Consider the following 26,639-nt stretch of genomic DNA (forward strand, 5'->3'; position numbering starts at 1 on the left):
CTGGACAAGTCACTTAACCTCTGCCTCCCTCAGTTTCCTCCACTGTAAAATGAAAATAATAAAAGCACCTATCTCCCAAGATTGTTGTGAAGATCAAATAAGATATATTGAAAAAATATTTAACCCAGTACCTGGCCCTATTCCCTTCCCCTATCCATTTTGCCACTCAGCTGCCCCAAATGAATGAATTCTCCTAGCTCAACTACAAATATTAGAATTTCTAAAGCTCAGTTCAAATTATGGTTACTCCTGCATGAAATATACAGACAAAGAATGACCAGATGTGGCCAGTGGGTAATTTTTAGGACGTTGATCCTGATGAAGGGTTAGGTCTTTCAGGAGATTTGGCCAGTGGGTAACTTTTAGGACGTTGATCCTGATGAAGGGTTAGGTCTTTCAGGAGGCTATCACACCTGGGAAATCTTAGGTGTGGAAAGAGAGAGAAGAAAGGAGGTATCAGAATACTTTATAAGAGAACCCTGAGAATGTGATCAGGAATAAGACCTAAGGAATTTAGACAGTGAAGGGGCAGCCACAATAGCAAACTGGAGGAGAGCAGGGCAAGTGTTAGAGAGTCTAGGGTCAGAAATAAGAGCTAGAGCCAAAAAGTCAGGACAGGACTGTATCATTCTCAGTGGCTCTCACAATATCACAGATTCTAAAGAATTACAGTTCTGGGTTGCCAAGAAAAAATGGTGAAACTCCATGCTCCCCAGGATTCAGGTAATATAAAGAGATCAGTGTCAGGTCCTCAGACTACCTAGGGTGGAGACTGTTAGGATTTACTGTGGAAGTGTAATAGAGTCCATAGACTGAAAGATGGGAATGGGCCACAATCTGCACTATTGAAGGGAGTAATCCCATCAGTGAGATCACAGGTCCAGGGAAGAATTTGGCCAGCCTAGTTTCTTCAGCTACCACCCACCTGCAAGAATTTTCTCTGTTCTTTGAAAGGTAAATAGCCCTAGGAGGAAAATAACACATTAAGTCTCGGCTAGTCATTAACAGTTTAATGAAGGAGTGAGTGAATAAAAAAGCATTTATTAAGTTCTTGCTAAATAAAGAGCACTTTCCTAGTATCCACAAATGGAAAAGGCCAGAATTTCCCTGCTCTCAGAGAGCTTACAGTCTAAATGGGAGACAGCACATTAAAAAAAATCTATATTCTAGCTATAGGGCAAATGGAAATGCTGTGAATTTTGAAGGCTTAGATGGCAAAGACTCTGGCTCCTTAGGTTATGTCAGTAAATCAAAGATGGTTCCTTGGGATAGATGCTAAGATCTGGTGGTCTTCTATCTCTCCAGAAGGAATGGAGTTGGTGATACTCATCCAGCCTTGAGTCTGGATAGCCCACTGGATAGAGTGAAAGTAAGATGGGGGGGAGGGAAGTGCACCTTCCATAGGGGCAAGTCTTCCTGCACTCCAGCTGTTCCAGATGGGTTCTGGCCAGGAGATAGGAAAGGGACAGAGGAAAAAAGATAGGGATAAAGATAGGGATAAAAGATAGGGGAAAAGATAGGGGAAAAGATAGGGGAAAAGATAGATAGGGAGAGTTGTGTTTTTCCTCCGTCTAGCCTTCCTAGCTGGGTTCAGAGCAGACAAAACCAGGGGAGGTATACAGGATTTGGCAATTAGAGGGCAATATAATTTTGCCAGGTCTTTATCCAGATCATCCACACTAACCCTCGGTATCTCCCAAGTCTTGTCCTGGACCTTCTTTTTTTCCTTCCATATTATTTCACTTGGTGAATTATCAGCTTCTATGGATTTAATAATCATCTCTACATTGATGAATTTCAAATCTACTTATTCAGCTCTAATCTCTCTCCTCACCTCTAGACTCACATCAACAATCACTGATTGGACAAATCTAATTGATTCCTAAAGCACAGGTCTGACCATGTGACCCTACCTTCTGTGGAGATTAAAATTATCCTACTTACAATAAGAGATACTGAGGCAGAAGTCTGAGCCAGTGACATTTTATCCAAGGGCTCATGGTCTCCTCTAATGAAGATCTTCCTAATGATCTGAAATGCTGCTTCCTTACAGGGCCCTAATTTACATGGCTAGATGTCCAGTCATTCTGGAAGAGCTAGAGCAAATACAGAATAATTCCATCGATTGACATGTGATGCACAAGCTAAAATAAGCAATATATCAACAGAATCACAATTTGGGTGAAGCAAGGAATATCTTTATATAAGATGGACAAGCTTTTCCCTAACTTGAGCAGGAGGTACAAGCTATCACAGCCAGTGACCTAAGTGGTCATAAAATGGTTGATCAGTTCCTCCTATTGCATGAATTATTGGTCTGAAGTATAAAAATATTTTGGGGGACTTTCCTCGAAGTTGTCATCTTTGCCAAGATGGGATTAGTCATCATTAGAAGGCAAAACAAGGATGGAGGATCTTTAGGTAACTTCCTATAGTTAAGCAAGTGAATTTATTATCTGTAGCTCATACCTTTGGGGCCTCATATACAAAACTTTGATATGATTCTATCAAATTGATTAATATCAATTGGAATAGAGTAAGAGTCCAAAAGTAATTACTTCTCTCAATTCCTTTCAATAAACTCCAGTGGCTCCCTATTATTCTATTTAACATATAAAATCCTCTCTTAAATAGAAATGACAAATGTCCTGCATCCCTCACAAAGATAATAATGATCAATTAAGACAATGTTCTATGCAAGTATAGATCATGATGTTGATGAAGATGATCCTTATTCCATGAGGAAGCATGAGAACCCCCACATGCTAGGAGCAAGGTCCCAAAATGGGAAACAGGGAAAAAGCCTACCTTCTACCAACTAATTCGGTGCTTTTCCCAACACACAGTGGCTTTCTTATAATAACAACTCAACTTTATGTAGAGCTTTAAAGTTTGCAAAGTACTTGCTTCCCAAAGATTTAAATAATTCAAGAATTATCCTCTTCTTATGGATGAGGAAACCAAAGCCATGATTATATAGCTAATAAGTGTCTCTGGGGAAATTTGAAGACAAGATCTCCTTGACCCCCCCGAAAATATCCACATAAAGTAACCACACACATAGTCAAATGCCTCCTGCAACACTTCCCAGTGCAGCCTAAACAATATTAAAATGCATTTGGATATGCAATTGGCAAAATAAATAAAAATACAAGAGAATACAGATAATATTAATGTGTGATTTTTTAAAGTCACTATACAGATCACAAGGATCCTTAATTCTGGTTTAGTAGCCCTATTTCTATTCAATTGGACACCACTAGACTACTTCATGATGCCTTAAACACTACTAATACATGATCTAGAGGGAATGAGGTTTCTTTATCCCACCTCCCACCCCAGAAGTGGCCATGCTATAAAGACAAATATTGTTGCTTAATCATTTAAGTTTTGTCTGATTCTTTGCGACAAGTTGTGTGTCAGATTGTATCAGATTGGCTAATATCATAGAAAAGAACAAATACTGAAGGGGATGTGGAAGAATTGTTGGTGGAAAATCTTGGTGATCCAATCATTCTAGTGACCAATTTGAAACTATGGCAAAGGGCACACCTTTGACCCAGCAATACCATTATTAAATCTATGTTCCAAAGAGATCAAAGAAAAAGGAAAAGAACTAATTTGTAAATTTTATATCTATATCTATCTAATATTTTATCTCTCTATCTATATCTCAGCTCTCTTTGTGATGGGAAATAATTGGAAATTGAGAGAATGCCCACCAAATGGGAAATAACTGAACAAGTTGTGCCATATGATTTGAACATTATTGTGCTATGAGAAATGATGAGTAGAATGTTTTCAACACAACCTGAGAAGACTTATAAGAGTTAATGTGAAGTTAAGTGAACAGAACCAGAAGAACATTGTACAATGTAATAGTAATCTTGTAAGGATAATCAACTTTGAAAGACTTAGCTATTCTCATCAAGACATTGATCCAAAACAATTCCAAAGAATTTACAATAAGAAATGCTATCTATCTCTAGAAAGAAACTTGTAGAACTTTGAATTCAGATTGAAGCATACTTTTTTAAACTTTATTTTTATTGAATTTTGGGGTTTTTTTTGCAACCTAGTTAATATGGAGATATGTTTGGCATGAAATTAATTACTTTCTTAGAAAGGGAGGGTTGGAAGGGAGATAGAGAATCTAAAACTTAAAATCTTTAAAAAAAAAGTATTGTTATTTTTACATATAATTGGAAAATATTTAATAAAATAGATAAAAATAATTATTAAAATTTGATTAATTGGGAGAGAGGGGTAGTAAGGGGAACAAATAAATGAAACAAAATGCTTGTTAATTAAAAAAACTAAAATATGTAATATCACAAAGTATTATATTATGGGAGCTATGGTAAGGCAACCAACAAATAGCATTCATTTAAAAAGAGAGAGAGAGAGAAAGTTTGCAAATCTGGCTTTAATACACTGGCAGTTTGAGGGGTTTGGGAATCCCCCATGGATATTAGTCCAGGAGCTACTAGGGGAATTGCCCTCTTTAGGAGCTATTTGAAGCTTTGGCCATTGCCCTCCCTGGTGAAATAGAGGAGGGGGAAGAAAGGTTTTCTCAGAGGAAAGTTATCCAAAAAGCCTTTGCTGGCTTCTGCTCTAGGGAGAAAAAAAGGCCATATGGCAGGAGGAAGAGCAGCATGAAAGCCCCAGAGGCACTGAGCTGATTCTTCCCAGATGTACCCCTGGGCTGCTATGCTCTGCCTCTGAGGAGATGGACATTCTCAAGCTGATCTCGGAAGCTAGGAGCTTCTGACAAGGCTAGTCAAGTGCAATGTGGATCTGGAAAAGGCTATGGGACCCAGGAGGCTTGTTAGGATTTGCTCCCAGGATAGAAAGAGGTAGCATGTGGATGCCAGCCATGGTAAGCACATGGATGGGAACATGCCAGAGTTGCTGGGCAGAGTTGGGCATGTGACAAGCTGGGAGGTGGGGCATTTCAAGCCAGCAGAAGGGTAAATCCTACTAAGTCTGGAGTTCAAGGTGCTACTCTGACAGTCGAATCTGACACTAGTCTAAACATCTGATTCCCAGCACTCTATGGCTCATCTTGAATTGGAGTAGATTGTAAATACCTTTTCTGGAGCAGCAATGTACCCTGGCTTTCCTCCAGAGACTGGGACTTACATAACAGCTTATGAGAAGCCAATATCTCTGCTCCTCCCTGTCAGCTGGGTGACTGGGGTGATTGTTCCACCCTGCCCTTCATCCAACAGTGAGCATGCATCTGGCAGCAGCTTTCAGCCTTTATCTTTCTCAGGCTCTGCTCTCCTCTCCTCTTACCTAAAAAGAGCTATCTTTTCTTCAGGGCAAGCACAGGATTTGGGGAAGGGGGAATGTTTTTTGCCCCCTTGCAGTTTTCAGTGGAGAAAGAGATCCATCATGATGACACCATAGAAGTCTTTCCCTTGATCCTAAATTAATAGAGCTGGAAGGAGCTTTAAGGTCACCTAATTCGATTCCTTCACTTGAAAGGTGAGGAATCTTACAAAGTAGTATGACTTGTCCAATCACAGAGCAAATTAGGACTCAAATCTAAGAATACTAATCAGTATTTTTTTCTATTATACCCCAGTGATCCTTGGCAAAGCTGTGAAGATTGCCTCGAGGCTTCCTAGTTTCCCCTTTTGGAGGTGACTGTGCATCTCCCTTCAGCTCCATTTATTCAGGGAGGAAAGTATCTCACAAACTCATTCACATTGAGGTATTATGGATAATCATGTTATCCCTCTTAAAAGAACATAAGAGGCACCAAAAAAGAGAGGAAGGGACTGGGAATTAGTAAAATCAGGACTCAAATCTCAATCTCTGTAATTTACTAGGTGAATGTGAATTGGGGCAAATCATTCATTTACTTTTTATCCAGTTACCTACTATGTATCTGGCAATATGCTAGGTACAGGGGAATGTGAAAGTAGTCCCCTGTTCTCTATGAGCTTATGATCTATCAAGGGGAAATAATGTATATATGAAAAGTTAAATTTAAAATGAAATACATAAAATACTATGAGGAAGGAGAAGCTGTTAATAACAGCAAGACTTGGGAAAGCCTGTGAGTAGTAGGTAATACATTAGCTGATCCTCAAACAAAGCTAGGAACCCTAAGGGGAGGAGATTGGAAGAATGTGGATTCTAGTAATAGGAGGCAGCCATCGAGTCACTAGAAGTCTCAGTTTCCTCATTTGTCAAATGAGAAGGTTGGATGGAATAGTCTTTAGGCAGGAGTGTGTTGGAACCATAGGATCTGTTAAATTTTCAGGGTGAACATTTACATTATGAAAATTACAAAGGATCTAGATCAGGGCTTGAGTTCTTGTTTTGTTGATTGTCTAAAACTAAGAAAAAAGGGGAGAAAATATTAATAATGAAAATTAAACTTAAAAGTGCATCACTTCTTGATCCTTCAGAGAGCTGATTGTTAAATATTTACCAACACATCCCTGCTTTCAGATCCCTTCCAGTTCAACCTCTTATGGATTCTACATGTAAAGAGAACTGAGCAGAGGGATGTTGTCTTAACTCAAAAGTGTGAATTGCTAAGTGAAAGAAATTAAGGCATTAGTGAGAGACTCAGTGAGGAGGAGAAGGAGCCTTTCTATAGTTTCTCAAATAGATAACCACTACATAAATACTAACATTTTTCTTTGTATAAGAAAGATCTTCATTATCTTGATTCTTTGGCTTTTTGGCCTTAGTTTCTATCCCTAAGGTTAATTAACTTCTAGTTTCACAGCTCTACTATTATCTCCTTTCTATTTATTTTTTAAAAACTCTTTTATTGATAGATTTTGTCTTTATAGGGGGAAGCTAAGTGACACAGTGGGTAGAGTGTCAGGCCTGGAGTAAGGAAGACCTAGGGTCAAATTCAGCCCCAGACATAGCTTATTAGCTGTGTGACTTTGGACAAATCACTTAACCCTATTTGCCTCAGTTTCTTCATTTGTATAAAATAAGGAAGTGATAAACTAACCTTTGCCATGAAAATATCAGATATCAGAGTTGTTTTAACATAAATTTCTCTAATCAGTAGTGAGTTATAGCATTTTTAATGTTGCTATTATTAATAGCTTTGAGAGGAATGTAGAAGACCCTTACCCAAAATCACTTACTCAGAGATCACTCAGTAGAAGGCAGAAAAGTTGTTTATTGAAAACCTCCGGAGGATGAGCTGTCCCATCACGAGATAAGAAAGAGAAAGCTCATGGTAGGAGGGCTAAAGAAGTAGTAAAGATACATAGCTTTTATACAAGAAATTACATCACAAGTAAGAGAGCATTGAGGAGAGGAGAGGAAGGCATCTAATTGGTTGTTGCTATTCAGAGAGATTGGAATGGAAGATTTCTGTTCATAAGTTGGGGAGAATTGAGAAATAGGTGTCCTCTCCCCTAATTGAATGTTAAACATTGGTGCCAGAGACAGATTAGAACAGAATGCTTTGTTTCCCTGATTCTGAGAGGAATCATCAGTCAGACCTTCAAACTTCAGATTACTGAGCTAACGGCATTTAATAATCTAAATATTGATAAAATTGAACAAGGATAATTGTCATCATTTCTGGTTAAGTAAATATATCTAAAATTTTAAGTAAATATTGGCTTGCACACACTGTACTTATGCGGGTCACAAAGACATTGAAATAATAAAAAATACAGAAAAAGAATTTAAACAGTCCTGTAAGTTCTTCATTTTATCTCTCCATTCCACACAGCTTTGATTTCTTCTTTTGAAATCTGCTTGTTCTTATCTTATATATTAAGGAATAGTTCTTCTTTTTATAAATATGACTGAGTTTCCTATATATTTAAGAAATGAGGTCTTTTCTGGAAAACTCATTGCAATTTTTTTCTGGTTTTGAGTTTTTCTACTAATGTTGGCTGCATTCATTTTGTTCATGCAAAAGCTTTTTAATTTCATGTAGTCAAAATTATCTATTTTACTTCAAATTATCTCCTGTATTTCTTGTTTGGTTATAAACTCTTCCCCTATCCATAGATCTGAGAAGAAAATTTTTCCGTGCTCCCTTAATTTATTAATTATATCAGCTTTCATGTTTTAATCATTTATCCATTTTGACCTTATCTTCATATATAGATGTTGGTCTGTATCTAGTTTCTATCATACTGCTTTCCAGTTTTCCCAGAAATTTTTATCAAATGTTGAGTTCTTGCCCCCATAAGTGGGATTCTGAGTTTATCAAACACTTTTTGATCAAACATTTACTGCTGTGTGTTGTATTCCTAATCCATCCCACTCATCTACACTTTTTTTCTTAACCAGTACCAGATTGCGTCAATGATTACTATGTTGTAATATAGTTTGAAATCTGGAATTTTGAGACCATCTTCCTTGTTATTTTTTATTCATTTCCTTGATACTTTTGTCCTATTTTTCCAGATAATTTTGCTACTATTTTTTGTAATTCTATAAAATAACTATTTGGTAGTTTGATTGTTATAGGACAAAATAAGTAAATTAACTTGGGAAGAAATATCATTTTTATTATATTAACTCAACCTACTCATGAACAATTAATATTTCTCTATTTGTTTAGATCCATCTTTAGTTTTATGAAGTGTTTTGTAATTATGTTCATATAATCCTTGGGTTTATCTTGACAAGTGGTCTCCAAGTATTTTTTATTAGTAGTAGTTGTTTTAAATGGAATTTAAATGGGATATCTTCCTGCTGGATTTGGATGTATATAGTATGTAGGAATATTGGTAATTTGTTTTACATCCTGTAACTTTGTTGAAATTTTTAATTGATTCAATTAGTGTTTTAGTTGATTCCCTAGCAAAAGTTTTGTTTCCTTATTTCCTTTTTTATTTCTTCAATTTCTTTTTCTTTCTTGGTGCTATAACTAGAATTTCTAGCACAATATTGAATAGTAGTCATGAAAATAGATATCCTTGGTTCACCTCTGATCCTACTGAGATCTAGCTTATCCATATTGCGGATAATTCTTGTTCTTGATTTTAGACAGATATTACTTACCATTTTAAGAGAGATTCTATTGATTATAAGCTTTCTAGTATTTTATTAGGAATGGATATTGTATTTTGTCAAAGGGTTTTTCTGCATCTATTAGTGGAATTATATGGTTTTTTTCTCCTTGTTATTGATATGGTCAGTCATGCATGCTGATTTTCCTAATTTTTCTAATTTGAATTTAACTTTTTTTTAATTTCTTGAATAACTTTTTTTTAATAATTCCAATTTTTGTAATATTGGACCAGCCCTGCATACCTGATATAAATCCCACCTGGTCACAGTGTAAAATCTTTGTGATATATTGTTATCATCTCCTTGCTAGTATTTTATTCAAAATTTTTGTATTAATATGCATTAGGGAAATTAGTTTTCATTCTGATTTTGCTCTTCCTGATTTAGGTATCAACACCATATTTGACACATAAAAGGAATATTTCAAATAATACTGGGCTTCCTTAAATTCCTTAAGTTCCTTAAATATTTGCTAGAATTCTCTTATAAATCCATTTGGTCCTGGAGATTTTTTTAAGGAGCTAATTGATGGTTAGTTCAATTTCTTTTATTTCTAAGAGAGGATTATATAAATTTTCTATTTCTTCTTCTATTAATCTGGATAGTTAATGCTTTTTTGCAAAAATTCATTTCACTTGGATAGCCAGTTTTGTTGGCATATAAGGAGGCAAAATAAATACTAATTATTACTTTAATTTCATCTTCATTAATGATGCATTCATTTTTTTCATTTTTAATAGTACTAATTTCTTCTTTTTTAAAAAAATAAATCAAAGTAAACAGATGGTTTATTTTATAGGTTGTTTTACTTATTGGTTCAATATGATTTTTCATTTTTATTTTTTGGATGTCTATAAATTGGAGATTTTAGTTTGTTCTTTTTCTAGTTTTTTTAGTTGTGCCTAATTCAAAGACTTGCTCTTTCTTTCTTTTATTCATGTACACATTTAGAGATATAAGTTTTCCCCTAAGTATTCTTTGGCTACATCCCACAAATTTTTGAATGTTGACAAATTGTGGTTATTCTCTTTAATGAATTATTATTTCTATGATTTGTTCTTTGATCTACTAATTCTTTAGGATTATATTTTTCAGTTTCCAATAAACTTTTAATCTATGTTTCCACTGCCCTTTATTAAATGTAATTTTTATTGCATTATAGTATAAAAGGAATGCATTCAATATTTTTGCATTTGGTTATGAGGTTTTTATGCCCTAACACATGGTCAATTTTTGTGAAAGTACCATATACATCTGAGAAAAAGATATATTCCTTTTTATTCCCATTCTGTTTTCTCTGGAGTTCTTTTCTAAGATTCTATTTATTCATCTCTCTCTCTCTCTCTCTCTCTCTCTCTCTCTTTTTTTTTTTTTTTTTTTTTTTTTTTTGAGGCTGGGGTTAAATGACTTGCCCAGGGTCACACAGCTAGGAAGTGTTAAGTGTCTGAGACCAGATTTGAACTTGAGTCCTCCTGAATTCAGGGCTGGTGCTCTATCCACTGTGCCACCTAGCTGCCCCTCATTTCTTTCTTATATTTATGTTTATCTAACTCTGAGAGGGGAAAATTGAGGTCTCTGACTAGTATAGTTTACTATTTCCTAACTTTTTCTTTAAGAATTTGAATGTTATGATTTAAATATTAGAAGAACATAGAACAGTTTACCATTCAGATCTATGGAGAAGGAAAGAATTTGTGGCCAAAGAAGAGCTGAAGCTCATTACTGAACACAAAATAGATAATTTTGATTATATTAAGTTAAAAAATTTTTGTTTAAACAAAACTAATGCAGACAAGATTAGAAAGGAAGAAATAAATTGGAAAAAAACATTTTTATATCCAAGGGTTCTGATAAAGGCCTCATTTCTAAAATATATAGAGAATTGATTCAAAATTTTAAGAATTCAAGGCATTCTCCTGATGATAAATTATAAAAGGATATGAATAGATAATTTTCAGATGAAATTAAAACCATTTCTAGTCATGAAAAGGTGCTCTAAATCACTACTGATCAGAGAAATGCAAATTAAGACAATTCTGAGGTACACACCTCTCAGATTATCTAAGATGACAGGGAAAGAAAATGATGAATGTTGGAGAGGATGTGGGAAAACTAGGACACTAATGCATTATTAATGGAACTATGAACTGATCTAACCATTCTGGAGAGCAATTTGGAATTATGCTCAAAGGGTTATCAAACTGTACACACCTTTTGATCTAGCAGTGTTCCTAGTGGGCTTATATCCCAAAGAAATCTTAAAGGAAGGAAAGAGTGGCAAGAAAGTGGAAACTGAGTGGATACCCATCAGTTGGAAAATGGCTGAATAAGTTATGGTATATGCATGTTATGGAATATTACTTTTTCATAAAAAAAGATTAGCAGGATGATTTCAGAGATGCCTGGAAAGATTTACATGAACTGATGCTAAGTGAAATGAACAGAACCAGGAGATTATTGTACATGGCAACATCAAGATTATACAATGATCAATTCTGATAGACATGACTCTCTTTCAATAATGAGATGATTGAATGAAAAGAGGCAGAGAAAGGAAGAGGGAACTGAATGTGGATCCCAACATAGCATTTTCACTTCTTTTGTTATTGTTTGCTTGCATTTTGTCTTCTTTCTCATTTTTTCCTTTTTGATTTGATTTTTCTTGTGTAACAAGATAATTGTATTAATATGTATGTCTATATTGGATTTACATATATTTTACTATGTCTAACATATATTGGATTTACTTGCTGTCTACTAGGGTAAGGGAATGGGGGTAAATTGGAATACAAGGCTTTGCAAGGGTCAATGTTGAAAAATTATCCTTGCATATGTTTTGAAAATAAAAAAGCTTCAATAAAAAAGAAATAATAGGATATATATATAGGAAAATTGCACACATATATTGTATTACTTGCAGTCTAGGAGGGAGGGTGGGGGAAAGGAAGGGAAAAAAATTGGAACACAAGGTTTTAGAAGGGTGAAAGTTGAAAATTATTTATGCATATGTTTTGAAAATTACAAGTTTTAATAAAATAATTAAAAGTTGTTAGTTTTCCAATTAATGAAAAAAATTAATTTGGATACTATATCATTTGATGTGTCTATAGTATTGATATTACTTCATTGTCTGTAGTTTCTTTTAGTAAGATATAATTTCCCTGATTATCCCTTTTAATTGGGTCTATTTTTGTTTTTCTTGTGTCTAAGAATATGATTGCTATTTCTGCCTTTTTCTTTTTTACTTTGGCTAAAGCATAATAAATTTTGCTCCTCCCTCCTAATTAATTTTTTTGAAAAAAAGAAAAAATGTTTCAATTCATAGCTGGATTGTCCAATAAAGCAAACCCCCACAGTGTTCTTTCTCTACATTTTAAATTCATCATTTCTGCTAAAAAGTGGTTAATATTTCCTTTTCATTCTTTTGGACTTTTTAATCATTGCAATTATCAGACTTGGTCTTTCAAAGTTGTTTTCTCTATAATCTCATTATTGTATAAAATGATCTAGTTCTGCTTACTTTGTTCTGCATTAGTTCATGGAAATCTTTCCAGTTTCCCTGAAATTATAAACAATAATAATGCATTACATTCATTAGCACAATTTGCTTAACATTCCCTTAGTTTCTAATTTTTGACTACTGGGAAAAGAACTGGTATAACTGGTATAAGTATTGTTTTATATCTAAAGCCTTTTCCTCTTTTTCTGATTTATTTGGGGAATACAGGCCTAGTAGTAGGATAGCTGTGTTAAAGGATATGCATAATTTGGTAACTTTCCATTACATTATAAACTCCTTGGGGATAGGGCCTATCTTTCGCCACTTTTTGTATTCCCAGTGCTTAGCATAGTGATTGGCACAGAGTAAGTGCTTAATAAATGTTTATTGACTATTGATTCAACCTCACAGAAGTGGTTCCAAATTGCTTTCCAGAATGGATTGGCCGATTCACAGCTAGGTCAACAAAGAATACACAGACCTGTTTTCCCAAAGACCCTCCAATATATCAATATCCTTTTTTTGTCCATTTTTGTCAATCTTGATAAAATATGAGAGAGAGTCTCAAAGCTGCTCTGATTTGCATTTCTCTATTAGCGGGTTAGAACAATTATTCATATGGTTGTTAATAGCTTAAATTTCTTCCTTTAAAACGGTCTGTTTATATCCTTTGACTGTTTTTGGGAAACAGTTCTAAATCTTAAACAGCTGAAAGATTTCCTTATGTCTTGGATATGAGTTCTCATAATGTGATTTGAGAGCATCTGAATCTTCAAGACTCAGTTTACCTGCTTCAGGAAGCCTTTTTCAGACCACCCCACTCCACAGTGCTGTCTCACTACTCTGACAGTTACTGTTTGTACTCCCCAGAGCAACAACACTTTTATTTCTGTTAACTCTGATGTTTGAAAATCACTTTCTTCTGAATAGCTTTCACAGTTAACTCTATTTTACAGTGGAAGAAATTGAAACATACAGGCTAACAAGCATTCCAATAGGAATCTAACAAGTAGCAAAACTTTTTCCATTGCTCTACTGTTCTGCTTGTACCTGCTTTTCTGGGACAGTATCAATTTCAAATATTAGGCAACAATTTGTCCTGTATCTTTCTAATGTATAATTATTAACATCTAAGAATATAACATGAGAAGAAAAACTTTTTAAAAAGTTTTGTCTTTTATCCCTTGTACCTACTACAGTGACATATACATTAAGTGCTTTAAAAATGTGTTGTTCAGCCTTCATTTTCAAAGAGAACCAAGGACACGATAATGTTGATGTCCTGAAATGCATGTGAATTGGATTTAAGTGAGGCAGAGCTGCACAAAACCTCACTCCTCCAGAGTCATTGATTGTTGAAGGCTGTGTAGTCTTGAATAAATTACTTACCTTCTCTGAGCTTCAGTTTATCCATCCATAAAATGAAGGGGTTAGATTTCCTTTTTAGTTCTAAATCTATGATCCTATGAAATGTGTTAGGTCTCATCCTTCTACTATCCTGTAACCTTAAAGAGTGAAGAAATTGTATATTGTCCAAATCCTACATTTCTCCCAATAAGTAGCTTTTACCAGTTTTTACCAATGCCTTGCATATGGTAGATGATTAATAAGGGGGAAAGAATAAAGTTTAATAGCACCTGTTATGTTCTAGGCAGTGTGCTAAACACTTTACAAAATTTGTCTCATTGGTCCTCACAATAACCCTGAAAGGTATTGTTATCCCCATTTTTCAGTTAAGGAAACTGAGGCATATAGAGTTAAATAAATCGCCCAGGTTTACACAACTAGTCAGCACATGAGATGGGATTTGAAATCAGATCCTCCCAACTCTAGCACACTATCTGCTGTAGTCCTTAACTGTCTCCAATATGTGTTTAATAAAAATTCTGAACTGTTTTCCCTTAACCTATCCAAATATCCCAGAAATCACAGTATTTGGGTAAATAGTAAATGAATAAACCAATTCAGAAAGTATTTCAACAACAAAAAAATACATCTTTCAGAAAATATTGTGAATCACACAAAAGTTAGAGATTCACAGTCTGAAGAAATATCATTACTCATGAAAACATGTACATACTAGCTCATGAGATATGTAACAATGGCCTTGTGGGAGGCATTTCCATGTGCAAGACAAATGTGGAGCTGTAACCTGTGAAACTTCATCTAGGTCAAATCCAGCAAGAGAGGGGAGCAGAGACGGGGCCGTGGGACAGGTGGAGTAGGAATTGCAGCCCTGTGCTCCTTTGTACAAGCCCTCTCTCAGAGTAAGGATGTCCCATTCCATGTCACTGCCTGGAACAAAATCCTGTCCTCCTCACGCTAGTTCTAGCTTTGTGTAGGTTATATGATAAGCTGTGACATTCCCAGGAATAAAGTCTCCAGAGGCTTCCCTGCATATGCTGATATAAAAGCCCACATAATTATGACAAAGACAAAAGAAATAATTGTGTTCTGACTTGGGGGTTTGAAAACACAGTCATTTTACATCTTATCTTCCCAACTAGACTATGCTTTAGGAGAGTAGAGAGGAAGTCTTTTTCTTTTCTGTATGCTTTCATGTGGGTATCTGATACAGAACTTTACATATCCTTCTTGTATGGCATTTGACAATGGTTGACAAGGATGCTAGAATTTCAAGCTAGAAAGAACTTTAGAGATCACCTAATACCAGGGCTTGCATTTTACAGAAGGGGAAAGTGAGGCCCACAGCTTGCCTAGGATCACATAGCAAGTAAATACCAAAGCCAGGATTCAAACTGGTCTTTTTAACTCAGTGTATCCATGACACAAAACTGGATAATCCCAGGATACCAGCTTCAGGTGAATTTCTGCACCTTGGTACAATCTTGAGATTATAAACTAAGCAAACATTCACTGAAACAACTTACTCTGTGCAGAGCATTGAGACTGAGAGGTATGGCTCCAAGCACGGGAGACAAAGACTTAGGAAAGTGAAAACACTTTATTGGTTCAAAGGTACACCTGCTACCTTCCTCCTCTACATTCCAGCTGCACGCAGAGTCACATACAGAGTGGGCACATGGGAAAGGGAAAGTAAGGAAAAGGGCAGAGGAAGAAGGAGAGGGGAAGAAGGGAAAAAAAGAGTTGGGGGAAAAGGAGGGCATGATTCTGGGTCACACAGCAAGAAGAAAAAAACCAGAAAGGAGCCAAGGAGCCTGAGCCCCATTTCAAACCCACCAGGTCCCTTTTACTCTTGAGCAGCCTTGGAGGAAGACAGTCCATGGAAGCACCCCTCACCCCAAGTCCAGGTCCCCTTCCTAGGAAGTGCTTTCAGCAAAACTGAGGGAGTAGTAAAGATTTATCTTGGCAACCCAAAAACTGGCAGCTTCTTGGCAAGTGATACAGGCATTCAAGCTGACAGGGCTCCTCCCCTCTGAGATCAGCAGCTTGTACCTCACCCTCTGGCAGTGGGCAGGCGAGGGTAGTCTGGGAAAAAATCCAGGCCCTCCCAGAAGCTGCAAAGAAAACAGAATCATCAGGACTGGACAGGGCTGCGCTACCTAATCTTGGAGGCCTGGGCAGGGGAAGCTAAATTGTCCTCTGCTCAGCCTACTCCTTCCATGATGAAAGCTCTGATCCTCCTAGGTTATTTTTCCTCTGTCTGGAAGGGAAAGAGTCTCCTTCCTAGGGACGGGTTCTATAAATTTAGACAACTAAAATTAAAGGTACAGGGGAGAGGAGAGAGAGACTTGGGACTGGGGAAGAGATATGCTTACAGGGAACCAATGGAAAAGAAAACAGGAGTGAATAAATGAGAGAGGGAGCAAAGAAAAGGAGGTGAGGCTATACATGGAGGAAGGGGATGGGCTAAAGGGCAAGGTAGACTGTTGAAACCCTATCCTTTAAGGTTCAACTCCTTGTCATTTCCTCCATGAAATCTTCCTTCATTTTCCCATTCCATCAGCCAGACATGATCTCTCTGCATTGAGTGTGTACCTTTCTACTTTGGGCACATACATGTATCCTCTCTCCTAATAGATTTTACACTGCCCACCAGCAAGGACTGTGCCTGTGCTATATTCTTCCTTGTATCATGAGAGTCTAGCATAGAGCCTTGCAACACAGTTAATAATAAATGTTTGAATGAATGAATGAGTAAATGAATGGGACTAGATTATAGGGCTGAAATGGGAAGGGGAGGAGAATAAAAGGGAGCCAAAGTGAAGAGAGTTGCTGAAGGAAGATGCAGGAGCAGCAACGTTAAGATCACGAAGGTAGTGAATAGGTACAAACCTAGGTGGATAGAAATAATTTGGGGAAATCTCTAGGCTGAATTAATATGGTATACCAGATACCTGGAGGGTCCAAAATGGTCTGCTGAAGGGCAATAAAACTGGGCTAAGGAAATGGGGATTGATTTCACTTATAAAAATGTAAAAAAAAAATTTAAAAATAAAGTCTTTTATTTAAGGCTAAAGATTGAAGGAGAAGAACATAAATGGCTGAGCAAAGAAATCTTGCTCCTTAGCAATGGTGGGGAAGACAAGCTCAAGCTTTCCTAGAGCACCAGACCCCAAAACCCCAGAGATGCTCAGACAAAGCCCCTCCTCTGCTTCCCTCCTCCCTCCCCCAGTGGGACTTCACACCAGGGAAGCATGGTTTCTGTGATCCCTACTGCTCAGGGCCTCATTTTCCAAGCTCCTCTCCCTGGGATACAGAGAAATCCTTCTCCTTACCCTGGATCCTATAGTTTCAGTGACGTGACTCTGGGGATGTGAAAAAGCTGGGTCTCCTCAGAGCTGGTAGAGCTGTGGCCAGGAGAAGGATGTTAGGGAGTCTCATTTCCCACCCCCCTTCATCTCCAGGAGCCTGAGGACAAGAAGCTAAGAGAGCCAGCCCACTTTCTCCCCCACATCCCTCAGAATGGCAGCCCTTGGCCCTTGGGTGGGACAAATGCAGCAGAAAGCCAGATAGGTCAGACCTATAGAAAACCTTTGTTACCCTGAGGCTTGGTAAGATCTGGACTTCTTTCTGGGATGTCTTAGGGCCATGACTGGAAGTCAGTGACCAGACAAAAGGATTACGAGTGACCCTCATCCTGGGACCTTATTAATAGCTCACCTTAAGCGTTTTCTGATAGGTCGGAAGTGCTTGGTGGTTTTGATGGCAAAGATGATGCTGGGAATAAGCAAGAAGGTGCACCAGGCCAGGCAGAACCAGAAGGCATTCTGAAACACACAGGCTCAGACAAATGAAAGGTGTTCACTTAACCTCAGGAACCAAACCAGAGCAACCCTGCCCAGCTGGTGGGAGAACTGAGGTGAACTTGAATAGCAGAGAGGAAAGTCTCTAGAGATCCATGAGGAGCCCCGGGAGAAGGACTAAGTAGAGGCTAAATAGCTATTAAAGGTGGTGGTTTCTGGAGCTCTTTCCACCTTGGAGAGTGTATGCTCCTGTTATCTCACCACCTTCTTGTTTCATACCCATGGCAATGCCTTGAATGGCATGCCCTGGGCACAGCCTCAAAAGGAGGGAAAACGAAAGGGAGAGGGCAATGGTTCTGAGACAAAGACCCAAGGAGGGTAAGCATCATATCAGGTGAGGAGGGAGACCTAGAATTCAAGCTCTTAAAGAGCAGCAGCTACTTTATGCTTTTTCTGCATTCCTGCCATGCCCTCCTTACAATGGACATTCTACTTCCTGATTTGGTTTTATGGGAAAGAGGGCACTTACCCAGGGATTAGCGATAAGGTCACATAGGATCACCCGGCCGTTGTCCAGTGCCCCAGCCAGGGGTTGGCAAGTGGCAATGTGCTCCGTAACCTGTGGAGGCAAAGTTACTAGGGAGAAGTTGTGGGAGGGGACCTGGGTCATCAGGTCTCTATTCTCCTTCTCTTCTCCCTTTCTAATGCTCCCATGGGAAAAACATCCTAATGTCCACAGAAAAGTGCTCCATTGAGAGGGGAGAGGGGATTCCCTAAGAAATGTCCAGAAGCCTAAGAGTAGATAGAATAACTCAGTCAGCACCAAGAATACCTTAAGATGTCCTTGGCATAGATTACTTTGGCTGAGGCTAGGGATTTCATCTCCCCTCCCTGACCATTTTTGTCCTGTACAATCCAAAGATTGTACATCATAGCAACCTCAAAGAGGTCTGTCTGTCTCCTCTTCCACTTCTACTTCTACTCCTTGACAAACAACAAAACACAAATGCATTGAGAGAGATAGGAGAGAGACAGAGAGTGAGAGAGAGACAGAGACAGAGAGACAGAGAGAGAAAAAACAGAAAAAGATACAAAGAAAGCAAAGAAAGAAGGAGAGAGGGAGGGAGAGAGGGGGAAGAAAGTAGGGAGAGAGGGGGAGGAAGGCAGGGAGAAAGACAGACAGAGACAGAGATAGAAACAGAAAGATGGAGAAAGAAAGGAGGGAGGGAGAGAGAGAGAAAGAGATAGGGAGAGACAGGGAGACAGAAAAGACTGGAATGTCTCCCCTAGCCCAACTCAATACTATTCAACAAATAATTATTAAGCTCCTACCAAAGACCAAACACTATGCTGGAATTGGCAAGACAAAGACAGACATCCCTGCTTTAAAGAATTATGTTATTGCTACTAAATATTATATTCTTACACCTCAAATCTTTACTTGCCAACATTCTAACCCATTTATCAAGAACTATATCAAAGTCACTTCCTTCAAGAAGTCTTCTCTTATTCCCCAGGCTAAAAGTGATCTCTGCCATTTCTGAGTTCCTAAACCATTTTGTGCCACTTACACAACATTTATCTTATACTGCTTAATATTGTAGTTAATTGAATAATTATCTTCTCTCAACTCTAAGACAAGGACAGAGACTATTCATCTTGTATCACAGATAGCTCTTGACACACAGTAGCTACTCCTTTGCACATTTGTTGGGCAAGAAAATGATCATAAATACACATGTACATATAGGGACATGAGGATTTGTAGGGTAAGAACATTCACAGAGACACAAATAGATCAGCATGTACACTTAAATATGGTTATATGCAGAGCCATATAAAGATATACATAGATATATAACATATGATAATAATACTAATAAGCATTTATATGGTATTTTAAGGTGTGTAAAATATTTGTCATCCTTGATTGCATTTGCTATTACAACTTTACAGTTATACCCTGATATTCCTAGACTCGTCTGTAGATGAGGAAACTGAGGCTGAGATATGGAGTCATTTGTCCATAGTCAGACAACTACTCCATATCAGAGACAAAATAGGAATCCAGATCTCTCCTCTCCTCTCCAACTTCCATGTGCTTTCTGACATGCCAGATTGTCTCTCATGCATAAACATATGCAAGCAGGCACATTGCCTGATTTTCTGCTCAAAACAATATCTGTTGGGCATCTCCTGGAGTCTGCCCATCACTATGTCAGGTGCTATGTATGGGAAATAAAAAAGACAAACACACACTGGAAGATTGCAGTTTTGGCTAGGGGACAATTCATCCATCTATATAACAGTGAGACCACAGCTAGACTTTGCATGATTTGGGAGAAAGAGCTCTAAGCTAGAAATCGGGAGACTCTCCCCCCAGTCCACCACCATGTCCTTTCTACTTCAGGCTCTGTAATCCTCTGCTTATATGACTGTTGGCAAATTATTTCCCATTTCTCCAGGCTTCAGACTTCTCATCTATAAAATGAGAAGACGGGACTAAAATCATAATATTTAGAGTTAGAAAGACCTTAGGGGTCATCTTAGCTAACTTTTCTACCACTCTGTAAGGAAAATGAGATGTTAATAAGTCAAATGACTTGCCAAAAATCCCCCAAGCAACATTGGAGCATAAATTCAAACCTAAGTTTTCTGTTTCCAAATCAAGAGCTCCTCACAGAGATTAAAGGCAAAGAGATGTGAAGGCTCAAGGTGGGATTTAGGGGCAGTGACCCAGAGAAGGGTTTGTATAGAGGGTAATAGGAAAAAGATTGTCTGGGTATCTGGGGGAAAACTAGATGGCCTTGAACACCAAGCTAGAGAATATGGACTTGCTCCTATAAGCAGGGAGGCTCCATAGAGAATTTGTGAGCATGTTCCAATTCCATTTGCTGCAGGAGACTCTTCCCAATCATCCCCACTGTTACTGCCCTCATTTGAGATTGATTTCCATTTACACTGTATATATCTTACATGTACACTTTTTTGATGTTGTCTCCCCCAATATGATGTGAGCTCCTTGAAGGCAATGACTTTTGTGGGAGAAAAGACTGTGTGCTTTATTTCTTCTTTTTTTGTATCCCTCATGCTTAGCACAGTATCTGATACATAGTAAGTATTTAAATGCTTGTGACTGACTCATTTTCTGCACAAATAATCTGATAGCAGCACTTGTGGAGAGGATTGGTAGGTGAGGAAATGGGAATGGAAAGATTACTTCAGAAGTTATTCCCGGCTGCCTGAGTTCCCATGACTCACCATCTCTCGAGCCCAGTCCCCATATTGATTGAAGTATGCCATTTCTCGATTCAGGAAGCATTCACTTTCCTGTGAAGACAGGACACCTGTTTCTTAGAAAGAGCTGAAAAAGTCTACCTTTAGCTTTGAGACCCATCTTCTCAAACATCCCAAGAACTGCCTGTTAGAGGCAGGATTGAAGTAGAAACACAAGATTCTAGAGTAACAGGAAAAAGCTAGAATCCATAAATTATATGCCCAGTGTCAGGATGAGACACAGCTCACCCTTCTCTTCTCGCTCCCCACCCCACCCCGTGTTTCAGGTCCCCAAATTCTGACCTTTCCTTTTCACTCACATTCCTCAAAATCCAGTGAGCCCGGACAGGAAGCTCAGTTTTCAGGGTGCTTGCATTGACCAGAGTTTCTGAAACCACCAGCTGAGGGATGGCAGAGGGACATAAATTGAGGGCAAGGAGGATTGGAGATCTGGTTTCAAAATGCTGACCTAGGACCCTGTTCCTTAGATGACATCTCCTTCACTTCCCTCACTGTCTACTCCTGGCAAGGTAGAGTTTGGGGGTCATTCCTGTTCCCCTCTTGGCTTTTCCCACTAGAACCTGCAATCTTAGAGTTCCTCTCTGACATTCCTCCCAATCACTCCCCAGTTGTCTTGGAGATATTAGACATCCCAAACCCCTGGTCTCCACAGTCCCCACCCCAAACACAGCACCTGGAGGTTTGAGGCAGATGCTGACAGAGCATGGACACTACGATTCAATGTTGCCTGTTTAGGAGAGAATGGGAGTGATGCAAGAGTGAAATGTCAGTCAGTGAACAAGCATTTATTAAGCATTTACTATGTGCCAGCTAAATACAGGGTCTATAAAGAAATATAAAAATAATCCCTTCCCTCAAGAAAAACGTTCTAATGGTGAAGACAATTGCAATTTGCAAACAACAAAATATTGTACAAAGTAGATGAAGGGTGATCTTGGGAAAAATCAAGAGCTTTAAAGATTTAAAGGACACCTGTAGAAGGCGAATTATGAGCAGAGGGAGCTAGGGAAGCCAAAAGACAGAAAAGAAGAAGAGCAGGCAGAAGGGACAGCCCAATCAAAGGCACCGTCCAGAGATGAAATTTAGGATGCTCAAGGAACAGCTACCCCGCTGTAACTGGATTGTAGAGTTCAAGAAGCAAGCTAAAATGTGAAGGGGCTGGAAAGGTAGGAATGGGCCAGATTCTAAAGGGCCTTAAATGACAAATAGAAGATTCTATGTTTTTGTTTCTAAGAGATCTTGGATTCTAGCTATCCATTTGAGTATAATTTCATGCCTCCTGTGTCCCTCCCCTTTCCCCCTTCTCCCCAGGTCCCTGAACTCACCGCGTGGGCCTGCTGAGGAAGGATCTTCTCCTGGTAAACAGTTTGCAAGGCCTGAGCCTCTTCCTTCAGCTGCTGCCCCAGGGCAGACTCAGTCTGGAGGGATCGGAAGCAGAAATGGGAGGAGTGGGAAAGAAATGAAAGCAAAGCTATTGCTGTCTTTCAATCATTTGTAATCGAATCTGATTCTTCATGACCCTATTCTGAGGTTTTCTTAGCAAAGCCACTAAAGATATTTGCCATTTCCTTCACTAGCTTATTTCACAGATGATGAACCAAGACAAACGGCTAAATGATTTGCCTAGTCACACATTTAGTAAATATCTGAGGCTAGTTATGAACTCAGATGTCTTCTTAATTCGAAGCCCAGAGTCCCACCTAGCTGCCCTTAATAACAGCAGTATTGTGATCCTTCCATTTTATTTTTTTTAATTTTTATAAATGGCTTTTTATTCTCAAAATATATGCAAAGATAATTTTGCAAAACTTTGTGTTCCAAATTTTTTCTCCCTTCCTTCCCCCATCCCCTCCCCTAGACAGCAACTAATCCAATTTATGTTAAAAATCAGATCAAAAATTTAAAAATGAGAAAGAAAACAAAAAGCAAACAAACAACAAAAAAGATGAAAATACAGTGTTGTGATCCACATTCAGTCCCCATAGTCCTCTTTCTGGATGCAGATGGCTCTCTCCATCACAAGTGTGTTGGTGTTTCCTCTTTTTCAAAGCACTTTCAAGCTTATTAATTGCCTGACTCTTATAACAAACCTATGAGATAGGTTAACCAAGGGGGAAAAATCCTCCTTTGACAGATGAAGAAACTGAAGCTCAGAAACAGTAAAAGACTTGTCCAGAGTTAGAGAGCTATCTGTGGTAGACTTGAGATTAGAGACTCAGCATCCTTAGGAAGGTGCTTTGAAAAGCCTCAACCTTTACCTTTTAAGAGGCTTCTCCCTACCTCCCAGTGAAAATGTCACATACATTATTTTCTTCCTCTTGGTCCCCAGTGGTCAGTGTACTATAAAATCACAGGATATAGACTGGGGGACACCAGAGATCATCCAACATACCACCCCTCCTCTTAGACATAAAAGAATTGAATCCAGAGAGATAAATGACTTATTTGAGTTTGAACCATTAGAAATGAAAAATTGGGATCAAAACTCAAATTTTCTGGCTCCAAACATACGGTTCTTTCTTCTATCCCACCTACTCCCAGCAAGCTCTCTGGCCTCAAGCTCTCCAGGTCTCCTTGTTAGGGAAATTCTCCCCACTTATCTCCTAAGCCTTCTCTTGTCCCTCCCCAATCCTCTGTTCCCCTGAGTCCTGGCTCCTGGCTTACCTGGGCTTGACCCAACTTCTCCAGTTCTTTGATTAGCTTCAAAATGTCAATTTTCAGTACCGGTTTCTGGACCTGAAGGGACAGAACAACAGTTTAACATTGAGAAGAGCTCCCTCTCTACCTTCTCTCCTGCTCCCATGTCTAGTCTCTTGGGCATTCTACATATCATTTAAGCATGTTGGGAGTTAGCAATTTCTCAGCTGCTATAGCCCAGGCAGGCAAGAGTTAGAAGTGGAGACCCGGGATTGGGGCACTTCTAGAGCACAGTGTATGGGCTAACAAGAAGTTCTGGGACAGATTAAGAGGCTGTGCAGCTTGAAAACAAAAATACTATAAGAAATAAGGTAACTGTCTTCCAGCATTTGCAGACTTGTCATGTGAAAGAGAAATTGGACTTTTTCTTCTTGGTCCCAGAATTAGGAACAATGGATTAAAGGCTTTTCCTTCCTTTTTCTGCCAAACTCCTATCTGTGAAAAAGCTGTCAACATTCCACTTCCTCTTCTTTCACTCACTTCTCAAACCCTTGCAATCTAACTTCCAAACACCATTTAACATTCTCTAAGGTTACCAATGCCCCCTCTTTAAAAAAAAATAAAAAATCTTGATATCTTTGAGGGTTTTCAATAGACTTTAGATAGAAAATGCTATCAGCATCCAGAGAGAGAACTGTGGAGATTTGAATGTAAATCAACACTGGCTATATTCACTTTTTTTTTCTTTTTCTTCTGTTTTTTTTTTTCTTGTTCTGATTTTTCTCTCTCAACATGATTCACAAAGAAATATGTATTTAAAAATTAATGTACTATCTAACATGTATGGGACTACCTGCCATCTAGGGGAGGAGGTGGAGGGAAGGAGGGGAAAAGTTGGAACAGAAGTTTTTGCAAGGGTCCATGTTGGAAAATTACCCATGCATATGTTTTGTCAATAAAAAGTTATAATAATAAAAATGTACATGTATAACCAGAAAAAAATAAAACAATTTTTAAAAAGATATCTTTGAGGGTTTTTCCAATCACTTCCATTACTAAATATATTACTTTCATCTCTTCTTTCCCCCCCCCCAGAAATAAGAATGTATCACTATTAATTCATTCTTCCTTTAAAAATGAAAAATCTGTGCCCGGACCATCAGATATAAGGAAATTCTAGTACAAAAATAAGAAAGGAATTTTATGTGATAATTTTGTTGTATATTTGAAAAGAATGGCAAGTTACGAGTAGTAGATTAGAAGTTCTGTGTACAATCATATTTTTATTGTATCATATGAGGAGACTTGTTTTATTCCATAAATTAAAAATAAAAGAATTTTTTAAAAAGTTTCCTCCCTCAATACAGATTGTCAACTTGTCCGTTAACTTACAGTCTTGAGGAACTGTTGGGACCTGAGCAGTTTTGACTTATCCATGGTCACATAGCTAGTATAATATAAGAAAAAATTCAGGTTTTCCTGGACTTCCCAAGCCAAGCCTCTATTCATTAGATCTCTTACCAGAAATCTCTTGTTTGTACAATCCAAAGACTTTTTCTCTGTCTCTTCATGATCCCACACTATACATGACCTTTTCCTTTGGATATTCTCATTATTATAGGTTTTCATAATAGTGATCTCATCTATTTCTTTACTTGACTTTCTGCCATTCCTCTTCAAAGTCTTCTACTGGGTGAACATCATCCAAGCCCACCCCTCTACATATGTACCTATGCTTTAGGTACTCAGGGCTCCATCCTGAGTCGTCTTCTCTCTGGGCTATCTCAATGAGTGATCTCATTGGCTCTCATGGGTTCAACTTTTATCTCTATGCAGATGACTCCCAAGATCTATATCTCTAGCCTGAATTGCTCTCCTGAGGCTCTGCATGCATAAATGAACAAATAAAAAAAAATATTAAGCGCTTCCCTTCCAAGGACTGAGGATACAAACAGAAAATCTCCCCCAAAACTCATAAGGTAAGGGGATTCCCCTCTAATAGGGAAAGACAGCATATAAAAAAGGTTTTGGTTACAAACCATATTCAATTCCCAGGGTTCTGGGATGCTGAGTCTTGGGCTGTCTCCAGTGGGATCTGAGAAGAACAGTGGTAGAGGAGAGGTAGAATGACCCCAGTATATGCTGCCTGTCTCTCCTTCAAGATGCCTAGATGTTCCATAGGCATCTGAAACTCACTCTGTCCTAAACAAAACTAGTTGTTTTTTTTCACACTCCCCACAAAAAAAAAAAATCCAAACCCTTTCTTATTCCAAATTTCTTTGCTTCTATTAAGTAGGCCAGTAACCTTCAGGTTATTCATACAATTTTACAATCTCAGAGTCATCTTTAACTCTTCATTCTTCCTCACCCCCACATCCAATTAGGAGTAGCCAGGTCTTACTGATTCTATCATTTCAACACCTCTCACATGTGTTTCCTTCTCTCTATTTACACATCATAGGCTATAGCCTCTTAACAGGTCTCCCTGTCTCCAGCTTCTCCTCTCCCATCCACTCTACACATATATTAAGTATATACTGATATTCCTAAAGCACAAGTATGATCATGTGACTGCCCTCTCAAAAAGCCCCATTGGCTTCCAATCTTCTTGAAGATAAAATGCATTAAATACCTCTGGCATTTAAAGACTTTGACAATCTGGCTCCAACCTGTCTTTTCAGGTTTTCTGAACATCATTTCTTTATCACACTCTATGTTCCAAGCAAACTGGCAGACTTGTATTGTATATTTGGATTTATATATTATTATATATTATATTATATAATATATATATATATACAAATATAAATATATATACAAAGTACACATATACATATATACACAATTTGGATTGTATACAACAATTCATTTCCCATTGTCATGCCTTTGAACAGTCTGTGTCCTATGCTTAGGAATGCATTCCTTCTTCACTCTGCCTCTAATTCCTAGCTTCCTTCAAGGCTCAATTCCAGTGAGGGGAAGGGAGAAAGGCCTGCCTGATTACTCACAAGTGTTTATTG

At 38.0% G+C, this 26,639-nt stretch overlaps 1 protein-coding gene across 3 annotated transcripts in view; it reads right to left on the reverse strand.

Moving 5' to 3' along the window:
* Positions 1-15,463: 15,463 nt before the first annotated feature.
* The window catches only part of PROM2 (prominin 2), a 57,691-nt gene continuing 46,515 nt past the window's right edge, over positions 15,464-26,639 (reverse strand). For 2 of the 3 annotated variants that reach the window (XM_074287625.1, XM_074287626.1), the window contains exons 17-25: positions 23,647-23,718; positions 22,308-22,400; positions 21,656-21,709; positions 21,282-21,362; positions 20,947-21,015; positions 18,215-18,304; positions 17,603-17,709; positions 17,218-17,289; positions 15,464-15,996 (exon numbers count right to left, since the gene is read on the reverse strand). In XM_074287625.1, coding sequence (XP_074143726.1) covers positions 17,226-17,289; positions 17,603-17,709; positions 18,215-18,304; positions 20,947-21,015; positions 21,282-21,362; positions 21,656-21,709; positions 22,308-22,400; positions 23,647-23,718 — 630 coding nt within the window. In that variant the 3' untranslated portion in view covers positions 15,464-15,996; positions 17,218-17,225. Of the gene's footprint in view, positions 16,047-17,197; positions 17,290-17,602; positions 17,710-18,214; positions 18,305-20,946; positions 21,016-21,281; positions 21,363-21,655; positions 21,710-22,307; positions 22,401-23,646; positions 23,719-26,639 lie in introns of all 3 variants that reach the window. The other variant, XM_074287627.1, reaches the window with a different exon arrangement.

The sequence above is a fragment of the Sminthopsis crassicaudata genome, chromosome 2 (genome assembly GCF_048593235.1).
Source record: "Sminthopsis crassicaudata isolate SCR6 chromosome 2, ASM4859323v1, whole genome shotgun sequence".
NCBI classification, from domain to species: domain Eukaryota; kingdom Metazoa; phylum Chordata; class Mammalia; order Dasyuromorphia; family Dasyuridae; genus Sminthopsis; species Sminthopsis crassicaudata.